Below are 27,017 nucleotides of genomic sequence, written 5' to 3' on the forward strand. Positions count from 1 at the left end.
AAAAGAAACACATTTGCGTACAGGCTTCATAATTATGGGTTTCATTGTGCAGGCCACCTACCCCTTTATTCTTTTTGTTGGTACAATGAAAGTGCCACCAAGTTTATATAGGTTTTGTTCTGTTTTAATACATTAAAGGGAGAAACTCAGAAATCTTTAATTGGACAATATATCCAATCTAAGATCTGTTGTCAGATTTAATTGGTCTCACTGTCACAGGGGGTCATGGGTGCTCCCGCGACTCACCCATATCTCGGGTCGCAGGCTCACCAGTGCAGCTCTCAATTACCCGCCCTTGCTTGACTACGTTCTGATCTCTGGGGAGATTCTCCTACGAATCTGCCTAACGTCTCTGTACCCAAGTCCAACCCACTTTGCGGCGGGCTCTGGTGAAAACCGGGTGCCAATTAGATTCCGGTCCCAGGTGTCAGCTTACATCATCATCCATGTTGGTCCAGTGGGTACGGCGGGCATACATCGGTGCTGCGGAGAGGAGCAGGGGATGAGCGCTGCTCACCCCGGCCCCTCTCCATAGGAACATATGGCGCACGGCATCATAACACGGTGCCGCACGTGTGATGCACCGTACCGCTCCCGTACAGGGCCATGAGCCCATAGAAGTGTATGCGGGACGTATATATGTCCCCCTTACATGTGTGTGAATGCAGCCTTAGTTGCTGGGGGTCTCGGCTTCTATCCCCCCCAGTGATATCTATAGCCTCATGCCCATGAGTGATCGCAGTCAGTCAGTGATAGCTACTCCATGCGCTGAAGGGATCTTCTGACACCATGTACTCGCTTATGGGCAAAAGGCTTAAGTTGTCCCCAACTCTGAAACCTCATTTGTCCCACTGTCCTTTACGACAGTCAGTATATAGAGGTGCATGGTGATAAAACTATGATGCACTATAACACTATGGTGGTGCCTTAGGGGACAAACACCTTTAAAGGTTTGTCTCTACAGGATATCATTATTAAAGCGCCTGTCTTCTACTGATGACACTTCCCCCATATCTCCCAACCATCCCGCATTCAGTGGGACAGTCCCATTTTTTTTGGAGTTGTCCATCCTGGGCTGTTGGGAGATTGTCCCGGGCTGTGACCCCTCCTGGTCCCAGTCCTTACAAACTAGAGCAGCTTCTGGGTCAGAGCAGATGTAGTTTTCTGTAACAGAGGAGCGTTGAACTTTGGACATTTGTGGATATTTAAATATTTCCCCTATGCATTTCTTACTTTATTTTTACATAAACCGTTAACTTGCATAAATCTAAAGTGTTTTGTTGTATCTGTTAATTTTTACTGTTTCTTTATAGACTAGTAGAAAGGGTTAATAAACATTAAGAGACATTTCTGATTTCTGCTTTTCTGTCAGAGAAGTCAGTCATTTTCCATCTATAGCAGACGTTGTTTCGCAGAAGAAAAACAGACTTGTTTACCATACGAGCAGAGAGCTTGACCATTAGAATGACGGGTGCTGTCTGGAAAATTGTTTACACTTCAAAACCCTAGAATATTATGGGGATTCAATATAAGTCTATGGGAAAACACTACCTGAGTAAAAGAAGAAGAAGAAGAAGCTGAGACAGGGATCCTCTTCCATAGACCCTGGGCTCCTATCATGTGACCAGGGACTTATTTCCCATTGGGGTGCACCCCAACACATACCATCCCTTCCGGAGAGAAGCAACACATAGTGACACTTCAATGGTGCCTGGAGGTCCAAACATAGTGTTGGGGCCACCACTAACCCGGGAACTGCACAGAAGGCGGGATCAGCTCCTGCTGCCTCCACACATCTTACTCTGCTCTACAGCAGCGATGTGTGGAGGTAGTATCTCCCCTGCCCGGCCTCGCACCCTCCTATGAGTCATCTCAGAAGCCCAAAGATGAGGAGGCAGGACTGCAGGGAACTAGGAAAGGTAACTAAAGTTTTTATTTGTTTCATAAGACAGGGGGCCACAATATTAGGAGGATGGGGGGACAGGAGGCCACAATAAAAGTGGAGGAACGATAAATGTATATGTTGCTGAGTTTCATTATGGTTTATTATTGGGGTCCATAGGGTGTTGGCCACAGGAAAGGGAGCATTATATTATGTGGCAATAAGGACAATATTATACTTTGTTTGGGGGTGAAACAAGGGTGGGACAATTGGACATGGTTTAGGGAAAAAAGTTGTAAGATATGTTTTTATATGTTAATTCCACTTTAACAAATCTTATTGCCATTTATGAAACTTCTTGACTCCACACAAAAAAAATAAAACTTCCTCATTTTTCCAACCACTTTATTTTCACCTGCTCTGCTACAGAAGACTGTATTTTTCCTTTTCCTTTTCCTTGTCTTGTCTTTCTAATACACGGCACTGTCTCACAATGGTAGTGAAAGCTTACGGGCAGAAGCGTTCTGCATTGTTGAAGTTACCACACCCAGAGCGACTGCCACATATCATTATGTACCAAGTACCTGCGAGGCTGGATTTCTTGCTGGGATAAACTCATACAAGCATGAAGGTTACAGGCTGACCTAAATTGTCTATACAGTACCGGCTCTACACAAACCTGAGGTGGATGATGGCTCCGACACACAACGCCTTCAGTTTTATTGTCAGGGAAGGAACAGAGAGAACTTTACACTACAAGTGATTTCTCATATGAGGGGCAGAGATTTATAATCGTTTGTTTTACCTCCCAAATGTGACATCAGGAAACTGCTGCCATTATAGATTTATCGCTTTATAACAGACAGATTTATATTTTAGGAATCAGGAGGTGCTGGATGTGAACAAGCACTTATACAGAAGCCTAAAGGGGTCTCATAAGGTAGTTGGGGTGACAAATTGGGCAACTGCCTTAGGGTGATAGCAGACGTGCGGTTTTGTCTCCGTTTGCAAACGCGAACGCAGACAAAGCCGCACCCACCAGGACGGGCCGCGGCCCGATCGCATCGGCAATTCTATGGTAACACCTGCCATCGGGAACAAGCCGCCGGTGTTTTGCATTAATTTAATGCAAAACACCGGCGGCTCGTTCCCGACAAAACGGCACGTGTGCCACCACCATAAGGCTCTTGTTTCTTCTGGACATTGTATGATTTACACTGATAAGCAAAGGGTAACAATGTTTTATACTGTTGGTTTTCAGTCTCCATATCTCCATATCTCACCACCCTCTACAGTTTTAAACATGAGGCCATCATCATTCCCCCCCCCCCCCAATTTAGTATACAGTTATGGCCAAAAGTTTTGTGAATGATACAAATGTGAATTTTTACAAAGTCTACTGCATCAGGTTTTATAATGGCAATTTGCATATACTCCAGAATGTTGTACACAGTGATCAGCTTAACAGCAATTCATTGCAAAGTCAAAATTTGCCTAGAAAATGAACTTTTTCCCCAAAAACACATTTCAACTTCATTGCAGGCCTGCCTTAAAAGGAGCAGCTAACATCGTTTCAGTGATTGCTCCAGTAACACAGGTGTGGGTGTTGATGAGGACAGGGCTGGAGATCAATTTGTCATGATTAAGTAAGAATCACCCCCCTGGACACTTTAAAAGGAGGCTGGTGCTTGGCATCATTGTTTCTCTTCTGTTAACCATGGTTATCTCTAAAGAAACACGTGCAGTCATTATTACACTGCACAAAACTGGCCTAACAGGGAAGAGTATCGCAGCGAGAAAGATTGCTCAACAGTCAACAATCGCATCATCAAGGAATTCAAGGAGAGAGGTTCCATTGTTGCCAAAAAGGCTCCAGGGCGCCCAAGAAGGACCAGCAAGCGCCAGGACCGTCTCTTAAAAGTGTTTCAGCTTCGAGATTGGGCTACCAGCAGTGCAGAGCTTGCTCAGGAATGGCAGCAGGCAGGTGTGAGGCATCTGCACGCACTGTGAGACTGCGGAGACTCTTGGAGAAAGGCCTGGTGTCAAGGAGGGCAGCAAAGAAGCCACTTCTCTCCAGAAAAAACATCAGGGACAGACTGATATTCTACAAAAGGTACAGGGAATGGACTGCTGAGGACTGGGGTGAAGTAATTTTCTCTGATGAATCCCCTTTCCAATTGTTTGGAACATCTGGAAAACAGCTTGTTCAGAGAAGAGAAGGCGAGCGATACCACCAGTCTTGTCTCATGCCAACTGTAAAGCATCCTGCAACCATTCACGTGTGGGGCGGCTTCTCAGACAAGGGAATCTGCTCTCTCACAGTCTTACCTAAAAACACATCCATGAATAAAGAATCGCACCAGAATGTCCTCCAAGAGCAACTTCTACCAACCATCCAAGAGCAGTTTGGTGATCAGCAATGCATTTTCCAGCATGATGGAGCACCTTGCCATAAAGCAAAGGTGATAACTAAATGGCAAAGGGAACAAAACATAGAGATTTTGGGTCCATGGCCTGGAAACTCCCCAGATCTTAATCCCATTGAGAACTTGTGGTCAATCATCAAGAGACGGGTGGACAAACAAAAACCAACAAATTGTGACAAAATGCAAGCATTGATTGTGCAGGAATGGACGGCTATCAGTCAGGATTTGGTCTAGAAGTTGATTGAGAGCTGCCAGGGAGAATTGCAGAGGTCCTGAAGAAGAAGGGGCAACACTGCAGATATTGACTTGCTGCAGTAACTCCTTCTAACTGTCAATAAAAGCTTTTGTTACTCATAATATGATTGCACTTGTATTTCTGTATGTGATAAAAACATCTGACAAACACACATAAAAACCAGAGGGCAACAGATCATGTGAAAATATAATATTTGTGTCATTCTCAAAACTTATGGCCATGACTGTATGATCAGTTGTCCAGGTTCTTTACATGTAATTGCATTATTACGGTTTTCTCCTGGTGGTGAAACAATCTTTTTCTTCTTGTATACTACAAATTACAACCTGTTCTCACATGCCCTGAGAGCTCAGTGTGTTATAAGGTTGATTCTTTAGCAAAAGATCACTTGTTCATATCGGGGAGCAGACTTGAACAAGTTTTCAAAAGACAAAAGAAACAGAATGACCTAGGATGTCGATAGCAGTCTCTCGACCAAGAAAACTGCCTAACTGCATCACGTGAGTGCAATATGAAATCGCTATGAAAGCTGCATGTGTCGCTTCCCCCACTGAGATCCGCCGGAGTTCACCTTCTTCTTCCCGGTGTTTGCAAGTGCGTGTCTTGCGACACGAATTGCTTTGTTAAATCCCGTGCGTTGTCCGAATCCGTTGGATCGTCTGATGGCACGCCCCGATTTGTGTTGCATGAAAGCCGGCACTGATGTGCCAAAATCCGATCGCGTGCGACAAAAACCCTTTCTAATTGCGGCTCACATCGTCGGGTATTCCAAAGTGCGTTACCCTTAGTAAATGAGCCCCATTGTGTCCCCCAAAATGAACCTTTAAAGGAGGGACCTTGTGATTGCACAGGTGGTGTTACACAGTTGACCTACACTGTGGTCACTGTGTGTTTTGTATGTATATTGTATGTTTTAGATGTTTTTAACCATGTGTAGTGTTCTGTCTGTCTGAAATTAATTACGTTGTAATTATTTCATCATTTACAGAGCCTTTTCTGGGGCAATACTTTTCTTCCTTTTCTGTTGCTGATAGATATAACAGCTTTTTTTGCCATCATTACAAGACTTTTCTATCATCACTTGTCACCACATGGATGTAGGCATTTAGAATTCACAGCTGCTAAAACGATATTTTTAATGACTTAAATTACATTCATGACTTGAGTACAAAATATAAGACAGTAATAAGATAATCATAAAAGAAATTATTTTTAAAACTACTTTTATTCTATGCTCTCCGTGTCATCAGAAAATAATTCTGCATTTGATTCGGACAAAATCCTGAATTTCTCATGGTTTCGTTTTGTCCGCTCTCGCATCCTGGTTACCCGATAGGTCTGAGAATGCAGATATATCTTGCATGCCCTAAACTTGCGAAAGACAACAACCAGTTTCTTCAGGAATATGGGAGATCGTAAAGTGTAAAATACAAAGATTTGAACACCCTGAGCATAAAAGAGAAAAAAATCAGAGCATTAGCGAAAGTTCTGTACAATCGGGGGAATATAAAGACTGGACCACACAAGTGGAAAGATGATGACTTACAGGATTGTTTCTTCAAGGCCCCCCCCCCGATTTATGTATATGACATGTTTATTCATCTTTTCAGGTCCCCTCCTCATATTATGCTGAGATGCACAGATGTGTAGTGCAGCTCTTTCCCTCTTCCATAACTGCTGACTACAGGGACTTCCATGAGGAGATTGTCCTGTTATCAGTTCATCTCCAATGAAGTTGTAAAGTCTAAAGCGTTTGTTGGCCTAAATATATATAAATACTTCATGGGGAATGAGTAGAATCCTTTTAAAACTTGATGACTCCCTAATTGACACCTTAGTGCTGTTGCTATTGCACACAATATAGATAATTGGATATCAGTGAATAAACCTGTGGATCAATCAACCAATCAATCGCTCCAAGATGGATTCCTCTACTTCCGGACCTCATGATCACTTCATGTAGCTGAGCAAAATTATCATCTCATTCAACCCTGATGTCCTTGCCAGTATTATTCCTATATTTGTTGTTATACATTCATTGAAGAAGCAACACCAGTGTCTGAGCTATCACCTTATGGCTCCCTGCAGTAATCCCAGATCCACAAACAGAGGTTATAAGAGAAAAAAGCAGAGAACAAGTCAAGAACAGCACAGGTTAGTGGCCTCCCCCACTGGGTTATAAAGAATAATAATAATAATTCCTTTATTGATATAGCGCTGCACAGAGTTTGCCAAATCAATCCCTGTCCCCATGGGGGCTCACAATCTAATCAACCTACCAGTGTGAATAGAGTGGATATTTTTCTTTTTTTTTTTCAACCTACCAGTATGTTTTGAAGTGTGGGAGTAAACCGGAGGACCCGGAGGATACCCAGAGAGAACATACAAACTCTTTGCAGATGTTGACCCTGGGACTTGAACCCAGGTTCCCAGCTCTGCAAGGCTGTAATGCTAACCACCAAGCCACCGTGCGGCCCAAAAATTAGATAAATGATCATACCTGCATGATACTTTTTTCATTATATGAGTATACTGTAGGGTATGCAAATGAAAAACTGGCATTGCCGCCCAATCCTCAGGATAGTTGCAATGTGTTTCAGGGACATAACTAGGAGAGGCATGGCCCCATAGCAAAATTCTGCTTGGGGCCCCCTCAGAAAATATACATATTTGTATAATCACACATTTACACACTCTTGCACACATTTATGCACTGATACATTCAAACACTTATACAGATATGCCCAGTATCTGCTGACCACATGGGTGAAGTACATGGCAGGAATTATAGATGAAAGATCCGTAGTCCTGCTCTCCTTTACCCCAACATTTCTTATTTGAGCTGCCAATTCATGCTGTGTACTGTGAAAGATGTGCACTACAATGTGTAGTATAATATGTATATAATGGTGCACATCCTCCATTCTTTTGTGTGTCAGGTCAGATGTCGGGGCCCCCAGACTCTGAGGGCCCCATAGCAGCTGCTATGGCTGCTACCACTGAAGTTACGGCCCTGAAGTGTATATTGAGACCCCATTCATTAAATAATGACAAATACATGCCATCTAAAATTACTATATACTTATACAACATGGTCCTCTTGTAGAAACCTTAGACTTAAAAGTTATTACCTGAGATGAGCAGCATATGCAGAAAATGAAGCTGAAAACCAGATAAGTATTATCGTCCGTCTCTATGAGCATCAAATATCCTATTATCCAAGTGATTCCCAATAGAGAAACAACTGAGAATGTGATCAACGTCTTCTTTAAAAAAGAGTCTTCTTGTGCTAAGTACAAAACACACAAAAATGAATGAATATTACAAAATCTTTAACTCAGCTGCTTTTCAAGTCTATTGGCTGTAATTGATCCATGCCTAGACGAGTGCCAGCCCCCCACAGATCAGATAATGCTGTGCCTTGTGTGTACATGTGGTGTTATTCTAATATTTAATAGTTTCTCTGTTATGAGTGAGATTTTTGGGTTTCCAGTATGTGAATAAGCTCTGATCCAAAGGGGACAGCAGTAGAAATTTCTTACCCCCAGTTACCTTTCTATTTCCTTTTTTTTCCAAATTGTGTACACGACTCCAATAACAATGCATATATTTGCTATAAGGATCATGCCCACAGGTAGGAGAAAAGACCACAGCATCGGCTTAGAAAAGTCAAACTTGTTTTCTTCATCTTCAGCGAGAAGCCAGCAGCTGTATACAAGCAAAATCGACGATGACTATCAAAATGTTGTAAAAATAATTACAAAACAATCATTTCATTAGATTCGGCTAACGGTCTACCAGCATTCAAGACTTTCTGGCACATTTATATATGGCTTATCGCTTTATATATCCAGCTCAAGCTGCTGTGAAGGTGCGCAATATGGGGCCGCAAACAACAGGCTCACGTGTCATTGGGGTGTGAGATCCGCTTACACGTCAATGACCGTAGAAAAGTCCGAATTGCTCTGAGTTGTCCGGCTCGGCTTCGGCTGATAAACTGGGTCATTGAATTATATACAGGCAGTCCCCGGGTCACATAAAAGATAGGGTCCATAGGTTTGTTCTTAAGTTAAATTTGTATGTAAGTCGAAACTGTATATTTTATCATTGTAGATCTAGACAAAAATATTTTTTTGCCCCAGTGACAATTGGAGTTTCAAAATTTTTTGCTGTAATGGGACCAAGGATTATCATTAAAGCTTCATTACAGACACTTTACAGCTGATCATTGCAGTCTGGGACTACAGTAACATCCAGAGAGCTTCACCAGAGGTCACAGTGGGCAGAGGGGTCAGTCTGTAACTAGGGGTCAGTCTGTAACTAGGGGTCGTCTGTAAGTTGGTTATGCTTAAAGGAAACCTACCACTTGAAGTGGCACTTTTTAAACTTTATAGCCGGCGCAGGGAGTTATGCGCTCGGCGCTTACCATGCGCGCGACCATGCGCGCGGCTACATAGGAAGTGAAGGAGAGCCGCGCGCATGGTAAGCGCCGAGCGCGTACCTCCCTGCGCCGCCTATAAAGTTTAAAAAGTGTTTTAAACCGCGATACCGCGGTTTAAAACACTAACGAAAATAAGCTCCGGCACCAGCTCACCCTGAGCTGGTGCCCGGTATTTCCATCTGAAACCTGCCACTTCAAGTGGTAGGTTTCCTTTAAGTAGGGGACTGCCTGTATATGGGTACATGGGCTAGCCATTAAAATAAGAGCAAAACAATGTTCATGTACGCAAGGCCTTAGTAGTCATAGTTGTCACTGGCTGGCCTATGGTGAGTCTAGATAGACCCAAATTCAGGCTCTTATCACCAACATCACACATTCAATAACGCCGCTAGCTCTATTTCTGCAGAGCGATCAATCCTGTAAGAAGAAACTGAGAAAACAGATACAGTAATTACCCATTCTGCCTTCTCTATAGGGTCCCCTGAGGCAGCTCACAGTGGGGAACCTGTCATCCAGTTGTTCGTTTTTTTTATTATTATCTGTGATATCAAGTTCTTACTCAGTGGCGTAACTAGAAGCTGATGTGCACCAATGCAAAGTCTGTGCCGGGCCCCCGACTATAATGTATGGTGTATAGTAATAGTCTTCTCATATGGGAAAGTGACACCATAAGGGCCCCCTAAACCTCTTGGGCCCTGGTGCGACCGCAACCTCTGCACATGCTCAAGTTACGCCCCTGTTCTTACTTATTAGTTCTTATTTAGTGCTTGGACTTGTACCCCATGTAATTGCATGAGGATCAGTATTGGATGAATTTGTGTTCCTACATTTATTATATGAGGCAAATCTCACGGAATAACCTGTTGGAAAGAAACTAAAGATAAGAGTGCTTGATATAGAAAATATGGTTTCAGGCGCCTAAGATTCAGCATTTTCTCTATACCTACAATTCCCTCCGGTTATAGGTGTTTTGGTTCGGGTATGTTCCTGCAATTGTTAGGGAGACAATAACTGCTGGGACTCCTGAGGACACAGAAAGGGACAATTATTTTTTTAATTTAATGACAATATTTCAGCTACCATAGCAAATTAATAAGTTGAAAGTTAGTTTCCAGTGTCATAACTTAATCTAGCTTTAAAACGTTATCAGCATAGTAACCCAGACTACTGTCTCATATAATATCTGAGAAGCTGTAAATTGATAAACTTGTTATTTGTCACTGTTGCTGCTGAATGTCAAAAAAATAATAATTTTAATTATACTCTGCATAAATTAATGGAGACGGGAGCTTAAAGGACACCTACATCCAAGATGAAAGACTGCATGGAAATGAGCCTGAGAGGCTATAGGCCAAATTAACATTTATGGAGCCCCTCAGGTTTATTATTTGCATACAGTCCTTCATCCTGGTGGTGGATGCCCTTTAACACCGAAGTAGTCAGGCTCTCCCTATATTTTCTTGCCCACTCTTGTGAGTGAAGTCCAAAATGCAGTGACGTCACTTCCGTCTGCCTGTGAATACTCGCGCATGAAATGTGTGTATGATAATCTAGTGCAGTGATGGCGAACCTTTTGGAGACAGAGTGCCCAAGCTACTACCAAAACCCACTTATATGTCACGAAGTGCCAACATGACAATTTAAGCAGTAACTTAATGGAACCTGCTGTATCACAGGTTTTAATCGTATTGGCGTCCTGAGTTCACCAATACAATAGAAAGATGATGGAGAAATCTGGATTGTAGGTTCCCGCCAGGGTCCTCTGAAGAGGAAGGATCAGGTAACCCAGAGCAGGAGCTCCAACGATAATCCAACTCTATCCACACCTTCTTGCTCCTCCTGTAGTCCTGGCACCCAAGGATGTTGCTTTAAAATTGCACTGAGCTTGGCACGTCCTGGGCTGTATTGGATCACAGGAGGAAGCCTTGAGTCCTATCTGGCAAACTCTAAATTGGGGTGAAGGCCTGGGTGCCCACAGAAAGAGCTCCGAGTGCCACCTCTGGCAACCGTGCCATAGGTTCGCCACCACTGATCTAGTGCATGTACACATGATACACCATGATCATGTATCATGTATTAAGTATCATAAGGCGCACTTTTGATTTCTAAGAAAATCATCAGATTTTTTGTGCTCCTTATAGTCCGAAAAATACGGTAATCATAAACAAATAAAAATAACCTAGACAGATGTAGAGGATTTACCCCATCCTGTAATGAGTGCAATCTTCATGAAGCGTGGAGGCAGGTAATGAGAGGCAGTAATAATGCGGAAATATAACTCCACTCCCAACAATCCCATCAGTGCGAATGTCACCAATAGGAAGTAATGCTGCAGAGCCGCCAGCCCCGTACACAGACCGTCATACACTTTCTCCAGGTCACTCCAAAATAAGAGGTTTTCTGATTTGTTGTACTCTGAATTTTCTGTCACAACGGTGTATTCTGAAATTTCCATTGCAACAATAAAGACGATGTAGAAAATCAGCAAAGATGAGCAGGAACTTATCAGAAGCCATGACACTGGCTTTCTACTCCTGAAAATACAGAATGCACATTACATATATACATTATATACTCAGATCCAATCAGGGACTTTTGAGTGCAAGGTGTAAAGGGGAGGGGGGTCTTTCATTTAGCACCCTCATCTACTATTCACAGCAGAGAATAACCACACAACTATTTTATATTCTGTAGGACCTGGTATCTTCAGCCATTATGTGGATATTGAAAAGTAATTATTGATCATTATGTCCAACTACAAGGAAAGATCTGAACCTTTGTAATATATATCTCTTATTATAGAAAAATTCTTCTTTATATATCAATCTCTTCTTCCCTCGCTCCTCTGTACATGACTGCAGGTCATGGAGGAGGAAAGAGAAGCTACAATTTTTTTGGATTTACAGTGACACTGCTCAGTTCTGCTGTACAATATCATCCATGCTGCCAAAGTTGTGAGAGTGGTGTGTAGCTTGTTTCTGGCTAATGTATATAATATCAGGATTATCTGAAAATTAGAAATTGAGAAAGCAAAGAAGGAGAGTAAAAATCATAAAACAGTCAAAAATTTTGATATACCCCACAAAAGCAGATTATAATATGGGTGGTTTGGGCTCTTGAAACATTTTACAGAAATGTTTTATAGAGACACAAGAAGTAGCACATATTGTATGATTCACATCAAGATATTTGCAAGGATTTAAAGGCACCTGGGAACTTTTATGGATTTGGTACATGGATAACAATCCCTAACAGTTTCAATTGCAAACACTAGATGATGTGGTTTTTCTGTACAACTTACCTAGTATACAGCAAAAATACAACAGTAATAGTTAATCCAGTCACAGACAGCGCACAGCCAACCACTGACACAATGTTTAAAGAAGCAAAATTTATGTTTTCTTTAAATTTCTAAGAAGTAAAAAACAAAGAACACAAATTTAGTGGAATATCAGTATCTTTCATACGGCAGCAGATGATATTGGGGGTCATTTACTAAGGGCCCGATTCGCGTTTTCCCAACGTGTTACCCGAATATTTCCGATTTGCGCCGATTGTACCTGAATTGCCCCGGGATTTTGGCGCACGCAATCGGATTGTGGCGCATCGGCGCCGTCATGCGCGCGACGGAAATCGGGGGGCCTGGCCGAACGGAAACCCGACGTATTCGGAAAAACCGCCGCATTTAAGAACGGAAAATGTGTCGCTCGGGACGCGCTTACCTTCACTTATCCCGAGCCGGTGAACTCCAGCGCGTTCAGATGCTTTTCAGCGCAGCAGTGCCACCTGGTGGACGGCGGAGGAACTGCCTTATTAAATCCCGGCCGGACCCGAATCCAGAGCAGGGAACGCGCCGCTGGATCACGAATGGACCGGGTAAGTAAATCTGCCCCATTGTGTGATACCAAATACAACTATTTTCAGTCCATATCCCATGGAAGTTTGTAAGATGACACTAACTTTTGGTATTTTCGATATAGCTGGGCCCCATAGCAGATTTCTGAATTGGGCCCCTCTTACCCCTTTAAAAAAAGTATTATACACTCATTCACACATTCATATACCTATATATTCAGGTTATAAACATACAGCATATATACACACATATATAGCATAAACATACATACAGCATTTACACCACATATACATACATACAGCATGTATACACGTACATACAGTACCGTACACACCCATGCAGCATATACACATTACATGTGCATACACATACAGCAAATACACACATACATACAATACTATATACAGACACACAGAAAATACACACATACATGCAATACTATATACAGACACAGAAAATACACACATACATGCAATACTATATACAGACACAGAAAATACACACATACATACAATACTATATACAGACACAGAAAATACACACATACATACAATACTATATACAGACACAGAAAATACACACATACATACAATACTATGTACGGACACACAGAAAATACACACATACATACAATACTATATACAGACACAGAAAATACACACATACATACAATACTATATACAGACACAGAAATACAAACATACATACAAAACCATATAGAGAAAATACACACATACAAACAATATTAAATACAGACGCACATCATATACACACATACATATTATACACACCACACACACACATACAGCATACACCTAATACACACCCAATATCCCAAATGCCAGGGCCCCCTCACACTGTGGGCCCCATAGCAGCTGCTATGGCTGCTTCCACCATAGTTACGCCCCTGGGTGTTTTTCAACTTTGTATTGGCACAATGACTGTAATGGAGTAAATTTTATAAGGTTCTGTTTACATGTGTGGTGATTACTTCCATTGTTTTGCTCCATCACAATGTAATACAATTACAGAAACTTCATAGAGAAAATTGACAGGGATTTAATTAGAAATCGATTAAGCTCTTTGACCTCAATGAAAAAGTGTTATTCTTAGGTGGCACATGGACCCTAGATTTCCTTCTAATACTTTGCACTGGCATGACTACAGCTCAGGACTATACCAACATCTCAGGACTAGGACATACCATTAAGACAGCAAAGTTAGTTGTATGGTGACAGATACACTGTAACGGGGTGAAGGAATCAGATGAGTCTTCAAAGGCCGTCAGGTTTTTCTCACAGCCCGTCGTGTTCCATTCACTCCATTCATAATCCCAGGAAACGCAAGCAAATTGCACCAAAGTATATGACGGATCACGCTATTATAAACAATATATAGAAAAGAACGTAAAGTATTTTAGTCAGATAAAAATTATTTTACTATGATGTAAGATTCACGTTCTGTGGCTCAGAAAATGTTCTTGGAAACCAACTATACGTATGTGTGTGGACAGTGTGGTAAAAAGTGTAACTTTGCCACCAAAGCTGAGGGGGCCACCATCCTGGATCTTGATATCGGTTGTGTGACCTTAAGACATGTTGGTGACTGGATTTTCAGTGATTTTACCACCGCCTGTACCTTTTGTGTGACACAGGTGGCATATCATCAGTATCAGTATTATCATGCTGCCAGCGTCCTGTGGTAGGAGGAGCTCATGTAGGTGAGTATTCATTTTATCTTTTTTGGTTCCTATGTTTTTAAGGGTTTGCTGGCCTACATACTTGGGGGAATGTGCTGGGCTACAAAGATACTGAGGGAAAGAGTGGTGTGCTACAAATATACTGAGGGAGAGCAGCTTGATATATACTGGGGGGATGTTCTAGGTTATATGTATATACTGAGGGGAGAGCGCTGGGCTATTCTTGCCACAATTCTGTCTCTGAGCTCCTTGGGCGTTTCCTTAGACCTCATGATTCTCATGTTCTCTGACATGCACTGCGAGCTCTTATATAGACCAGTGTGTGCCTTTCCTAATCAAGTCCAATAAATTTAATTAAACAAAGCAGGAGTCCAAACAAGGAGAATCAGAAGGAAATGGACAGCATTTAAGTTAAATATTAGTGTTACAGCAAAGGGTCTGGATACTTATGATCATGTGATATTTCTTGTTTAATAAATTAGCAAAATGTCTACATTTCTGTTTTTTTCTGTGAAGATGGGGTTCATTAATGAGCAAAAAAATACAAATTTCTTGATCTTACAAATTGGCTGCAATGATACAATTTTAAGTGGTCTGAATACTTTCTGTACCCACTGTATGTTGGAGGGGAGGGTGCTGGGTTAAATATATACTGGGGGAATTTGCTGGGTTCCTTACATAATGGGGGAGTGTGCTGGGCTACATTCATAGTGAGGGGAGTGTGCTGAGTTACATATATACTAGGGAGAGTGTGCTGTGCTACATATATACTGTGGACAAGTGTGCTTGGCTACATATATACTGGGGGCAGTGTGATTGGCTACATATATACTGGGGGCAGTGTGATGGGCTACATATATACTAGTGGTGGACATAGAAGTAAAAAGCTGCAACCTTATTTGAACAGCACGTGATGTCTGCGCCTGCCGGAAGGCCGCCTAGTTGTGTAGTACATTTAATGCTGGTAAATACTTATGTGTAATTATTTACTGCTGATTTATGTTTATGCATGGAACATATTCATGTGTGGGATATTTTTATGTGTGCTGTATATCATTCATTGGTAAATATTTTTTGTGTGGCCTAGTCATTTGTATCTATGTGTTTGGTTTATTTATTGCTGGAATATATTTATGTATTTGCTACTTTCATTGCAGATATATATTTATATTTGTGATATATTTTCCCCTCAGGATTGGCCCTGATTCTGGCGGGTTTATGCTACATTTATACAGGGAGGGGGGATTTGCTTGTCTGCAAAAGGGCCCCAAAATGCATTGTCCTGGCCCTGACTGTAGAAAATGCCTTATTATTAAAGTGTTTTAGAGAAATCTGAAATATTCTTACAATTTTTACTATAAAGGAGGCTTGTTTTGACACAAAATATTATTAAACTGAGACATATTTACTATCCAGCATGAGACACTTTGATGAATTAACATTAGCAACAGAAGTAAATCTTCACCATTGGGTTCCCTTAAAAGGGAACCCACTCATGAATCTGGGTGTGGTTAAGGGTGGAATATTGTGTATTCATGTCCCCCTTCTAAGCATTTATCAGCGAGTTTAGATCATTTTTGACTACTGATTACATTATTATAAAAATAGAAGCTTCAGCTGAAAATTTTTGTTGAACCTTTGTGTCTACCAATATTCACTATATTGCGGGACTTTTTTTTTTGCTGAATCCCAATGACCAATAACATCATTGCCGACCTTAACCTGTAACCCAGCGGAGCTGTGGGACTGTAACAAACTCTAGATAACATATTCAATGCACAAAAATAGGAAATAAAGTAATAAAATACTATAGAAATATATAGATTGCAGCTACATTTAAAAAAAAACATTAACCAAATTAACAAATACTCCGACTCTCCACAGCTCTATGTCAAATATAAATAAATTATGACCCTATGACCATGTATTTGGTTTATAATTATTATTCATCTGTTGAATAATTTTTGTGATGGTTAATACTGAGATTTATTACTGTGGTAAACCCCTAATTTAGAAATGTACCTGCTGATTGAAGCTAAATTCAACATTAGCAGTTGCTCCAGAGATAGTGGCAGAAATGATCTTCTTTCGAAACCCAGACTTTTTTTCATGTTTAGAAGGGAATAAATTATCATTCTGGTACAGGACAAAGCCAACAGTGCCATTACCATGCAGCTCTGCCCGGGATTAAAAAAAAAAAGGTTATCATGCATATTAGTGACTGCTGTAATAGCCAACCAGAAACCTACTACAGCATTTACCGTATTTTTCGGACTATAAAGCCCGCAAAAAATCCTTTGATTTTCTCAGAAATCAAAGGTGCGCCTTATAGTCCAGTGCGCCTTACATGTGAACCGTACTTACAGACAACAGTTGCATTGAACTGTGCACAGGTCTGCCACCTGCTGGTCATTCATCCTTATAATCAGGTGCGCCTTATAATCCAGTGCGCCTTATATATGAACCTAGACGTTTTATCAGGCATTTATTGATGGTGCGCCTTATAATCCGGTGCACCATACAGTCCGAAAAAAACGGTACTCATAGAATGGGGGGAGGTCAGTAGGCTTGGATTCACAACACTATTTTTGTCAGAAGGGACAATTATTTGGACTCTCAATAATAGATCACTTTTGTGTTGTGTTGCAAAATAAAAAGTCCCTGAGAGACCCATGGAAAAAGATGAAGGTCCTTATCATTTGCAGGCCCTTTACATGGATAGGTCACACAGTCGTAGCTACTTACCACCTACGGGTTTGACAAAAATCTGAACTTCTGCTGTTTCATTGAGCACAAATTCGGAGGTGCTATTATCTACAATGATTCTGCTGGGCGCCAGCTGATCTGTAAAACCTACACCGACAGAAAAGGAACTCATGAGATATGAAATCCATAATTAAAGGTAAATAACCGCATGTATTTAGAGGATTAAACCCAAGCATGCTTACATGCTGGTATGTGCTCCGTGAAACAGGATCCATTCTTCATTTAGCTCATTATGGCTTATTTACCGTGAAAAAGGACTTTAAAAAATATGCAAATTGACCTCAGGGGCTCCTGTGTATGTTCAGTAGCCTCTTCTGCCACCTTCATCTGTCACCACACCCAGTGTCAGGGGAATGGAGAGAGGAGGATGGCACTTGTGGGATTTTTAAAGTTTAAAATGCCGAAGGAAAGTGTGAATAATTAACAGCCGATGGACCCATAAGGGGCTTCTCTGATGTACAGAGGAGCCCGGAGACCCATTTGCATATTTTTAAAAGTCCTTTTTCACAAAAAAATATGCCATTAACAGCTAATAGAAGAATGGATCCTGTTTAAGGGGGCACACGCCAGCCTGTTAGTATGATTGGGTTAAAACCAGTAAATCTATGTGGTAGATTTCCTTTTAGGTATCTTCTTACATTGTCCAATCATTGCAATTCCTTTAGTACATGGAGGACCACACTGGTTCCTCCAACCTACAGTAGTAGCAAAGAGGATGAGATAATAGTCTCATTTCAAAGGCTCCAGAAAAAGTTAAAGGGTTAAAGGATCAACAGTGCCTAAATGGACTTACCCATCTTGAGAATGGTCAACCCGTTACCCAAACTTACCACACTCATAAAAGAGAAGTTTCTCTGCTGCGTGATGTAACAATGGGTTTTTAACATAATTTTTTTATTTTTTTTACAGAATTATACAGTACAGGGAGACAAAAAACCTGGCGGCCCCCCCCAGGGGAACCGGATTGCACCAGTGCAGGTCACAAAGGGCATCCATATCCTTGTGGCGAGGGATGTTGTACATATGTTTTGACCTATTTTCACCTATCTTCAGCAGTGGATGTAATGATGGTGACTAAAACATATAAACTTTCAACCCCAGTTGCATGAAATATTACTGTAAACAACCACAAATTTTATGTTCTTTTTATTTTACCAAAAGACAATAACATTTCTTACTAATTGGAAACCTGCTGTCCATAAAAGATTTCTTTCCCAGATAACATGGAACGTTCAGATTGTTATTTCTTTCCCATTATCCTCCTGATCTTCCTGCTGGTAGCAATTTGTTGTTTGATTTGTACTTTGCCTTTGTGGTTTTACAATATGTTTTTACACAGTCGTTTATCTCAGTACTTTGATCACAACATGATTCTTTCATCACGTGATTAATATTGTATTAGTGCACTGGAGTTGTCAAGACACATTTCTCTTTTCCCTAAAATAAATTGTCTTCTATTTACTTTTAGAAAGGCATAATCATCCTTAAAGGAAATCTACCATTTAAAAATGCCCATTCTGGCCCACAAATACTTGATGCAGCTGATGCAGGAAAATTTCTTCAAAGGAAATCTACAACTGGGATGAAGGATTGTAAACCAAGCACGCTGACATGTTGGTGTGTGCCCCCCCTCCCCCACCTTGATAGGATCCGCTCTTCTTTTAGCTTCTTATGTCATTGTTTTTAAGAAAATAAAGCTTTACAAATTATGCAGATAAACCTGATGGACTCCAGGCTCCATCAACAGCCATGGTGCCATGAGCCCTTCAGACTCATTTGCATAATGTTATGCATAAAGCCATTTTTTGTAATAAGAAGGGCTAAAGAAGCTAAATGGAGAGCAGATCCTGCCAGAGGGGGCAAACCCTAGTATGTCAGTGTGCTTGGTTTACAATCCTTCATCCTGGTGGTAGATTTCCTTTAAAGTGGACCTATCATTTGGTTTGGAGGTCACTAAACTGTAAGTATGTATATGGGGTCCTAAACCGATCTGTCAACCCCGCAATCTCTAGCAAATATGTGTATATTTTAAAGGGAATAAAGATCCAAAAGTCTTTTTCAGCGTATGCACTTTGCACCCAGTGCAAATCATTGACGCCACTGCATTAAGATTGTAAATGAATGACGCCAATGTATTAATATTGGCGCATTGTGAGACAGTCTTTATAATTGGCACACAGCATGTAACATTTCGTAATTCTTAGTAATTCCAATGCAGCACTTGTGCGGCGGAATCGAAATCTAAGCCAGGTCTGGCATAGATTTCAGCAATAACTTGCATTTTCTTTGGCCGTGGCTATAGTAAATTTGCATCCTCGCATCCCCTGCCTAATTCCCAGCCCTCCCACAAGTTATGCAAACGCAAAGCGGCCAAAAAGTAGCTAAATCCATGGTGTGTATCCAAAACTGTGTCTTTAATTCCTGCTTTGTACACAACAGAAAAGGTGCACAAGGCAGGATCCACTTGCCACATGTGTGCCATTCCCACACTTATATCCCTCTCAAGATACACAAGGATTAAAAATTGTCTAAAAATATATATTCAGACAAGTTTGAGACCCTAAACTAGGTGAAATGTTCACTTTAAGGACTCAGCATACAATATCATAACTCTATAGCATATTACAATCTATTTAAAGGGGTTGTTTAGAATAATTATTCTTTATACAGAAGTGCTCTATGCTTTTAGCCTCTCTAGGGGTTATCCACACAGAGAAACTAGGGAAACTTAATGTAGTGAGCACCTCAGCGTGAAGGACCACCCTCAGAGTACTTGAAGGTATTTTGTCCTAAAACTTGGTGAAAAGTTGTTTAAAGGAAATCTACCATCAGGATCATGGATTATAAACCAAATACACTTACATGCTGGTGTGACCCCTTCATTAGGATCTGCTCTTCTTTTAACTTCTTATGCCCTTGATATGCTTTAAAAATTATGCAAACTAGCCTGAGGGAGCCCCTTAGGCTCCATTAACTTCTTTGGAGCGTGGAGCCCCTCAGGCTCATTTTGAAGCCTTTTTTGTAAAATATAAGGCATAAAAAGCTTAAAGAAGAGCGGATCCTGACAAAGGGGGCACACACCAGCATGTAAGTGTACTTGGTTTATAATCCATAATCCTGATGGTAGATTTCCTTTAATGTTAAATAAAGACAAGTGGGTACTGGCTCCTTCTGAAGGAAAAATGGTTTAATCTACAGAAGTAAAAAGGCTTCTTTAGCATAAGAACTGTCACAGAGGGAGATTTATCAGATGTTTCTAAGGTAAAATCTTTGTAGTTTCCCATGGAAACCAATTTGAGCTCAGCTTTTTTATAAACATCTGTAGGAAAATGAAAGCTGAGCTTTGATTGGTTGCCAGGGGTAACTAGAACAGTTCTGCTCTCAGACATTTCTGATAAATTTCTCCTACAGTGAATCTATGGTATAGCTGAGCTCAGGAGCAGAGCAAAGCAGGACAGCAGAAAGCTTCAAAAAGGGCCTAGATGCCTTGGTTATGTAATTGTATAGAATTGGGTTCCCTTACATTCCTTTTATTAATTTTTTTCACTTATTTACAGCAGCTGATGGAGACTGGGCCGCAGAACACCAAGGTCAGGTGTCTCTGTACTAGCAGAAATTCAATCAAAATAATTTGTTGGTAACCAAAATGTGATATTATTGTGAAAAGTTTTACCTCTTAAGGACATAAATGAGATTCCACTGATATTCAGTGTAGAGAGCTGACGTGTTTCAACAGCAACACTGGGCTGCACCACTGACAGGGAAGATATATTGTTGTTTACAGAAAACGCCTCCATTTGCATTGTCAGACTATTAAAAATATGAACATTTCAAAGTTCATTAAAAAAAAGCAAATGTAAAAGTAAATGTTCATTAATATTAGACACCAAATCCCACCCCTAAAGATCCACTAAAAAATACTTAAATTGATTCCCAAATGCATTTTGGTTTAAATTTCACAACTTAAAGGGGTTTTCCCACAAACAAAAGTTAGGCCCTATCCACAGGATGGGGTCCTAGCTTGATGATCAGTGGGGGTCTCAGTGCTGAGACCCCACAGATCACAAAAACGAGGGGTCCGATGGGGTCCCGCGTACCTCCATCCGACCCCTCGCCCCTCTGTCAAACTAATGGAGCAGATGTAAATTGCTGAGTGCTGTGCTCACCAATCTCCGTCAGCTCCATAGAGATGGCCCGATGGACCCCTCGTTTTTGTGATCTGTAGGGGTCTCGGCACTGTGATCACTGAGACCCCCACTGATCAGTAAGTTAGGCCCTATCCTCGTGGGAAAACCCCTTTAAAGCATATTCACACAAAATCCTGTACAGTTCTACCCCATGCTTTATAGTAACTTTAGCTCCTAATTGGACTTAATATAGGGGGGGGGATATAATATACAAAGTGTTTATCATTTCCTTACAATTTGTTGCATATTCTGTATATCTGTAAATTACCTTTCTGCTTCTTTTTCTACAACTTCATTGCTGAATTGTTCAGGTTCAGCACTTAAAATCTGACTGACAGTGGTAACTGCGGACACCACCACCTGGGGGAACAGGGTTTTATTTATATCATTTATATATCATTTCATTTACATAAATAATACTATTAATAGTTTGAAAATTATTCCCTAGGCAGATGATCCCCAATCCCCTTACTCATAAAGAAAATACGTCACAGCTCAAGTAAGTTTTCTTTCATCCAGATCTACCCCTTATGTCTCCAGGACTTTACCTGAGCTGCACCAATTCTCAGGATTTCCCTGCCCAAACTATTACACTAATGAACAGCTTTTGAACATGCTCAACATGCTGAGGTACGCCCTAAATTTTAGATCCACATCCAGGCAATGCCACCTCCTTTTGTGTGTCTGAAGAACGTTTACAGCCTGCTATCTGCTGCTTCATTGGACTGTGTGCCATTAAAGAGACTAAGTTTTTATCTAGATTTCTGTCTCCAATTGTGATCCCTGTCCTGCTGCTTACACCACAAGTTTTCCTTTCACCATCTGCCCAGGGATCTATTACCCCGCAAACCAGTTCACCAGGGGGGACCCTTGACCACACTGTGGCCTCCCCCCTCTTCTTGCATTTCCCAATCGTCCCTGACAGGCGTGAACTGGTCCTGTTCTCGTGGGCCAAGCTACCGTGTCAGATCCTAACTCTAGGCGGCAATACAAGCCCCAAGGTCAGTGGGAATCCAGCTGCCCCCAGACTGCAGTCAGGCCCCCAGTAGGGTGAAAGTTGCATCCGTGTTTAATAGTAGTAACCGAAAGTGTCTTGTTGCTTTGTAACTGTTATGTAAATGTTATGTTTTCAGGAATTTCCTTTTGCCCACTTTTCTTTTACTAACTGATGACTGTCTGATGGTGGATCCCAGGTATTGGAGCAGTGGCCAGTTAGTGATTTACACTTATTCCTTTTTATTACATCTGACTATGTTATGTATGAGCCCCATGATGTGTAAAGTGCTGCGGAATATGATGGTGCTATAAAAAGATTTACTATTATTATTAATGCAACTAGATTCAAAGAACATTAAAGAGAAAAACCCACCTCCATGAAAAATCTCCACATAATTTAGAAAATATACATAAAATATCATATACCTCTTGCTCATCAGAAGCATTTGTGGAAACAGTCAGTATTCTGTTCACAATCCTTATGGCATTGGAAATGTCATCTGAATTTAGATTCTCAGGTTCGGAAGTAAGGATCTGGGTGGTAGCTGCAATTTCCTTTGCATTGTCTACAGCAATGTCCGTCTAGGAGGAAGAAAACTACTTATTACCATGAAATGAGTTCTTCAAAAGTAGTCAGTTCTGGAATCTTTTACATGTTCTCATGCTCTTAAAAGTTCACAATTGAGAGGAATTTCTCTATTTTTGCAATACTTTTTGGGCGCCTGGGTGGGTTTGTGCCTTTTTTTTGCCATAAGCAACTAGAACCGTTTTGCTCTCAGTTTTAAGAAATAAGGCCATATATGTCAATGTTTCAAAAAGTGCACATTCATAATTAAATCAAAACCCCCCCCCCTGCTGCCATAGGTATAAGATTTTTTTTTTTTTTACGATTTTAAAAATGTTGCCAAAAACAACAGACTCAGATACCAGATTTAACAAGAAGGAAAACACACAATGCTAAATCTGACAAGCAGAAAACATTAGAAAAAAAGAATGAAAACGCTGGTACACAATTCCAGCCTCAATATAAATGACCCCCATAATATTTATTGTAATAAAGACTATCGCTAGAGATGCCCACTAACACAAAGTTGCTGAGTATTTTGGTTCCCAAATCCCATCAAGCTCAGAAACGTGTTTTCCATAACTATTTTTTAATGAATCATTCCTGTATTATCAAACAATATTGATAAATGTTATTACAGTGATCATAGTGATTGACATGAGATATGACCTTACGGTAACAGACCAGGGGTCAATATCAGATGTCAAGAACACAGTGAAGGTCAACAGAAGATGTCAGAAGAAGATAAGTGAATGCAAGGCCTTGCTATAAGGAGACGCCCTCAGGCTCTAAAGCTTCAGGGAACCAAAATCTACTCTATCACATCAAAATCTACCAGTATTACAAGTATAAAGCACATAGTAAGTGAAGGCCTCATTACAGATTTTGCACTGGAGCCTAGAAATTTCAAGGGTTCTTTTTGCTATTTAAACTTATTTTTGGAAAAATCTAAATGTTATTAATGGAATTGCTCAACCTCTCAACATGAATATGCCGCAATTTAATAATACATAAAATAGAACAACATTTGCTTCCCTTTGTTGCTATGTCCACCTAATGCTACTACCTAATGATACTACCTATCTAATGTCTGCGGGGATCTGCCAACACCCCCAATGACAGTGTTAGAGGAGAGAAAGAGGAGAGAGTTAATTTATTTTTTATTTATAACGTGGCCAATTCATTTGATTAAACTGTGGGTTAGTCTACTTTCCCTATTCAGTCCTATTCATAACTTTCTTATGAAGTTATGCCCCTAAGATTCTTTGAAGTCTTGGCAGGAAGTGTATGAAGATTTTGGTTACACCAAGTCTCCAATAAGTTGTGATTTCAGCCTTTGAATCTCAACTTCCAGGGGTTTTACATCTTGCAATAAGATGACACCGAGGGAAAGGGTTTGTTCTGTTCTATGTAGGGTGAACATGGAAACCTACCATCTGACCCCCCTCGTAAAATCCATCACACTTTGTGTAATCAAAAATTAAAAAAACAAACAGTGAAGGAGACAAAGGATTCTCAATCTTGGGACTAGTAAAAAGCCCCAGGATTCAAATTCTCGAGAAACACCATGGTTATTGGAGATTACCTTATTAGCAAGTGTTTCAAGGTTCTCATTACAATTTTGAGGTATGATGGGTCCTGGTTTTGGCGTGCCATTTTCAATCCGACACTGTACTGTTGCTCTTGGAGAGTTAGCTGTAAATTAAGAGGAACAAACTGATTATATTGATTTTTATTTTATTGAGTTTTAATATTGAAGGGTTATTCAGGTAATTTTGGGTTGTCTTATATCTACAGAAAAGATAAAAACTGTTTGGCTGGTGTGGGCTCGACTGCTAGGACCCCACTGATAGTGAGAATAGAGGTACCTTGTAATTTTGTATGACTGGAGCAGTATGATCTGCAGAATAAATGGGAGCCCCTTTCTGAGTTGGAAGCAGAAGGCCCCATTCTCTGTGTAGTGACTCGGCTGTGTAATCGCAGCTCACAGTAGATCAGTCTCTTGAGCTATTATTTACCCCAGGCTAGTAACAGGTACATCACCTACCATTGACATCCGTGGCATTGCACCTCTCTTCTGAGTATCCATACTGGCCGACCAGAATTATTCCAAAAGTCAAACATCCTTGGTCGGTGCAATCTGTAAAACCTCTGCAAAAGTTTTCTAAACAATAAAGAAAGAATTTCAGAAAACGTAGAGGCAATTACTTTATCCTGTCACTCTACTGATTTGTCTCTGAGATATAATAAGATGTTCCTATGACCTAAACTACTGAACTAGTTACATAGTTTATACGATTGAAAAAAGTCCATCAAGTTCAACCAAGGAAGGGAAGGGATTATACTCGTGTATAAGTCGAGTTTTTCAGCACAAAAAATGTGCAGCAAAACCTCATCCCGGCTTATACACGAGTCAATAATTAATAAAAAGTATTAAAAAAAAATTAATACTCACCCTCCGGCTCTCGGAACCTCGGCGCGGGCTCCCAGTCCTCGGCGGCGGCTCCTGGTCCTCGGCGGGAGCTCCCGATCCTCTGCGGCGGCTTCTCTCTTCTATCTTCACTTGCCGGCAGTCGCGTCTATGCGATCTGCCGGCGGGCGCACAATATGATGTAGCACTGTGCGCCTGTCGGCAGGTCGCATGGACGCGACTGCCGGCAAGTGAAGATAGAAGAAAGAAGCCGCCGCAGAGGATCGGGAGCTGCCGCCGAGGACAGGAGCCGCCGAGGACCGGGAGCCGCCACTAAGCATCAAAGGTGAGTATCGTCGGAGGGTGAGTATTAAGTTTATTTTTTTTATTCGCTAGGCATACTGAGGGCAGGCTGTATACTTTTTGGGGCAGGCTGTATACTTTTTGGGGCAGGCTGTATACTTCTTGGGGCAGGCTGTATAATACATGGGGGCAGGCTGTATAATACATGGGGGGCAGGCTGTATACTTCTTGGGGCAGGCTGTATAATACATGGGGGCAGGCTGTATAATACATGGGGGCAGGCTGATTGTATACTACTTGGGACAGGCTGTATACTACAGGGGCTGGCTGGTTGTATACTACAGGGGGCTAGCTGGCTGTATACTACACCCTCGGCTTATACTCGAGTCAATAGGTTTTCCCATTTTTTTTGTGGTAAAATTAGGGGTCTCGGCTTATACTCGGGTTGGCTTATACTCGAGTATATACGGTAATTCTATACAACATAGCCATCAAGAAATCATCTAGGCCCTTCTTGAAGCTCTCTGCTGTCCCTACTATGAAAAAATCCCTGTCGCTCCGGTGATTATACATTGTTTCCTCCAGACAGAGACAGTGCCCCTTTGTCTTTTGATTTGATTTAACCTGAAACAACCTGAATGGTTTTGTATGGACCATTTATATATTTATATAAATTAATCATGTCCCCTTTTAGTCTTCTCTTTTCCAGACTCAATAAATCTAGTGTGCTCTAATCTTTCCTCACAACTGAGACTCTCCAGTTATTAACCAAAATAAACCATGCGGTCATCATGCGAGATCATACCCATCGCTCAATCTCAGGCAAGAGACACAAACTGGTGGAGTAAAAGTACATTGACTATTATCCAACAGGGACTATTTACAGTTAGGAGAGCCCAAGGCTAGACACAAGGACCCATAAGAGGGTCTTTCTCCTAGACAGGATACATTAAATGGATCTTGGCTACTTTCCACCTGATATCGCTAGAACGGCAGAATCTGGTCCTCGAAGAAGGAGATTACATTCTTTTGCACAGATACAGGAGCTAGTAAGAGGGACCTTCTGAATCAACCAGCTTTGTAGGGATTCCCAGAAAGCTTTCCCTTGACCCAGGCATCTGTATGTAGATAAGAGAATTCTAATCCACCAGGTCCCATAAATATAATAGGTTTAATGTATGTATCCACATTTATTTAAATATATATCACAAATTATCCCAAATAATGGGC

At 41.1% G+C, this 27,017-nt stretch overlaps 1 protein-coding gene across 2 annotated transcripts in view; it reads right to left on the minus strand.

Annotated features, from left to right (window-relative positions):
• Positions 1 to 5,770: 5,770 nt before the first annotated feature.
• Positions 5,771 to 27,017, minus strand: part of ADGRG7 (adhesion G protein-coupled receptor G7) — a 29,681-nt gene continuing 8,434 nt past the window's right edge. For both annotated transcript variants that reach the window (XM_072133196.1, XM_072133195.1), the window contains exons 3-16: positions 25,122 to 25,238; positions 24,660 to 24,769; positions 22,936 to 23,091; positions 21,782 to 21,873; positions 21,000 to 21,136; positions 17,306 to 17,413; positions 16,583 to 16,737; positions 14,066 to 14,239; positions 12,307 to 12,416; positions 11,208 to 11,539; positions 9,953 to 10,028; positions 8,117 to 8,272; positions 7,696 to 7,853; positions 5,771 to 6,010 (exon numbers count right to left, since the gene is read on the minus strand). In XM_072133196.1, the coding sequence (XP_071989297.1) occupies positions 7,745 to 7,853; positions 8,117 to 8,272; positions 9,953 to 10,028; positions 11,208 to 11,539; positions 12,307 to 12,416; positions 14,066 to 14,239; positions 16,583 to 16,737; positions 17,306 to 17,413; positions 21,000 to 21,136; positions 21,782 to 21,873; positions 22,936 to 23,091; positions 24,660 to 24,769; positions 25,122 to 25,238 (1,832 nt within the window). In that variant the 3' untranslated portion in view covers positions 5,771 to 6,010; positions 7,696 to 7,744. The remainder of the gene's footprint in view (positions 6,011 to 7,695; positions 7,854 to 8,116; positions 8,273 to 9,952; positions 10,029 to 11,207; positions 11,540 to 12,306; positions 12,417 to 14,065; positions 14,240 to 16,582; positions 16,738 to 17,305; positions 17,414 to 20,999; positions 21,137 to 21,781; positions 21,874 to 22,935; positions 23,092 to 24,659; positions 24,770 to 25,121; positions 25,239 to 27,017) is intronic.

This window comes from Engystomops pustulosus, chromosome 2, assembly GCF_040894005.1.
Source record: "Engystomops pustulosus chromosome 2, aEngPut4.maternal, whole genome shotgun sequence".
In the NCBI taxonomy this organism is placed as follows: domain Eukaryota; kingdom Metazoa; phylum Chordata; class Amphibia; order Anura; family Leptodactylidae; genus Engystomops; species Engystomops pustulosus.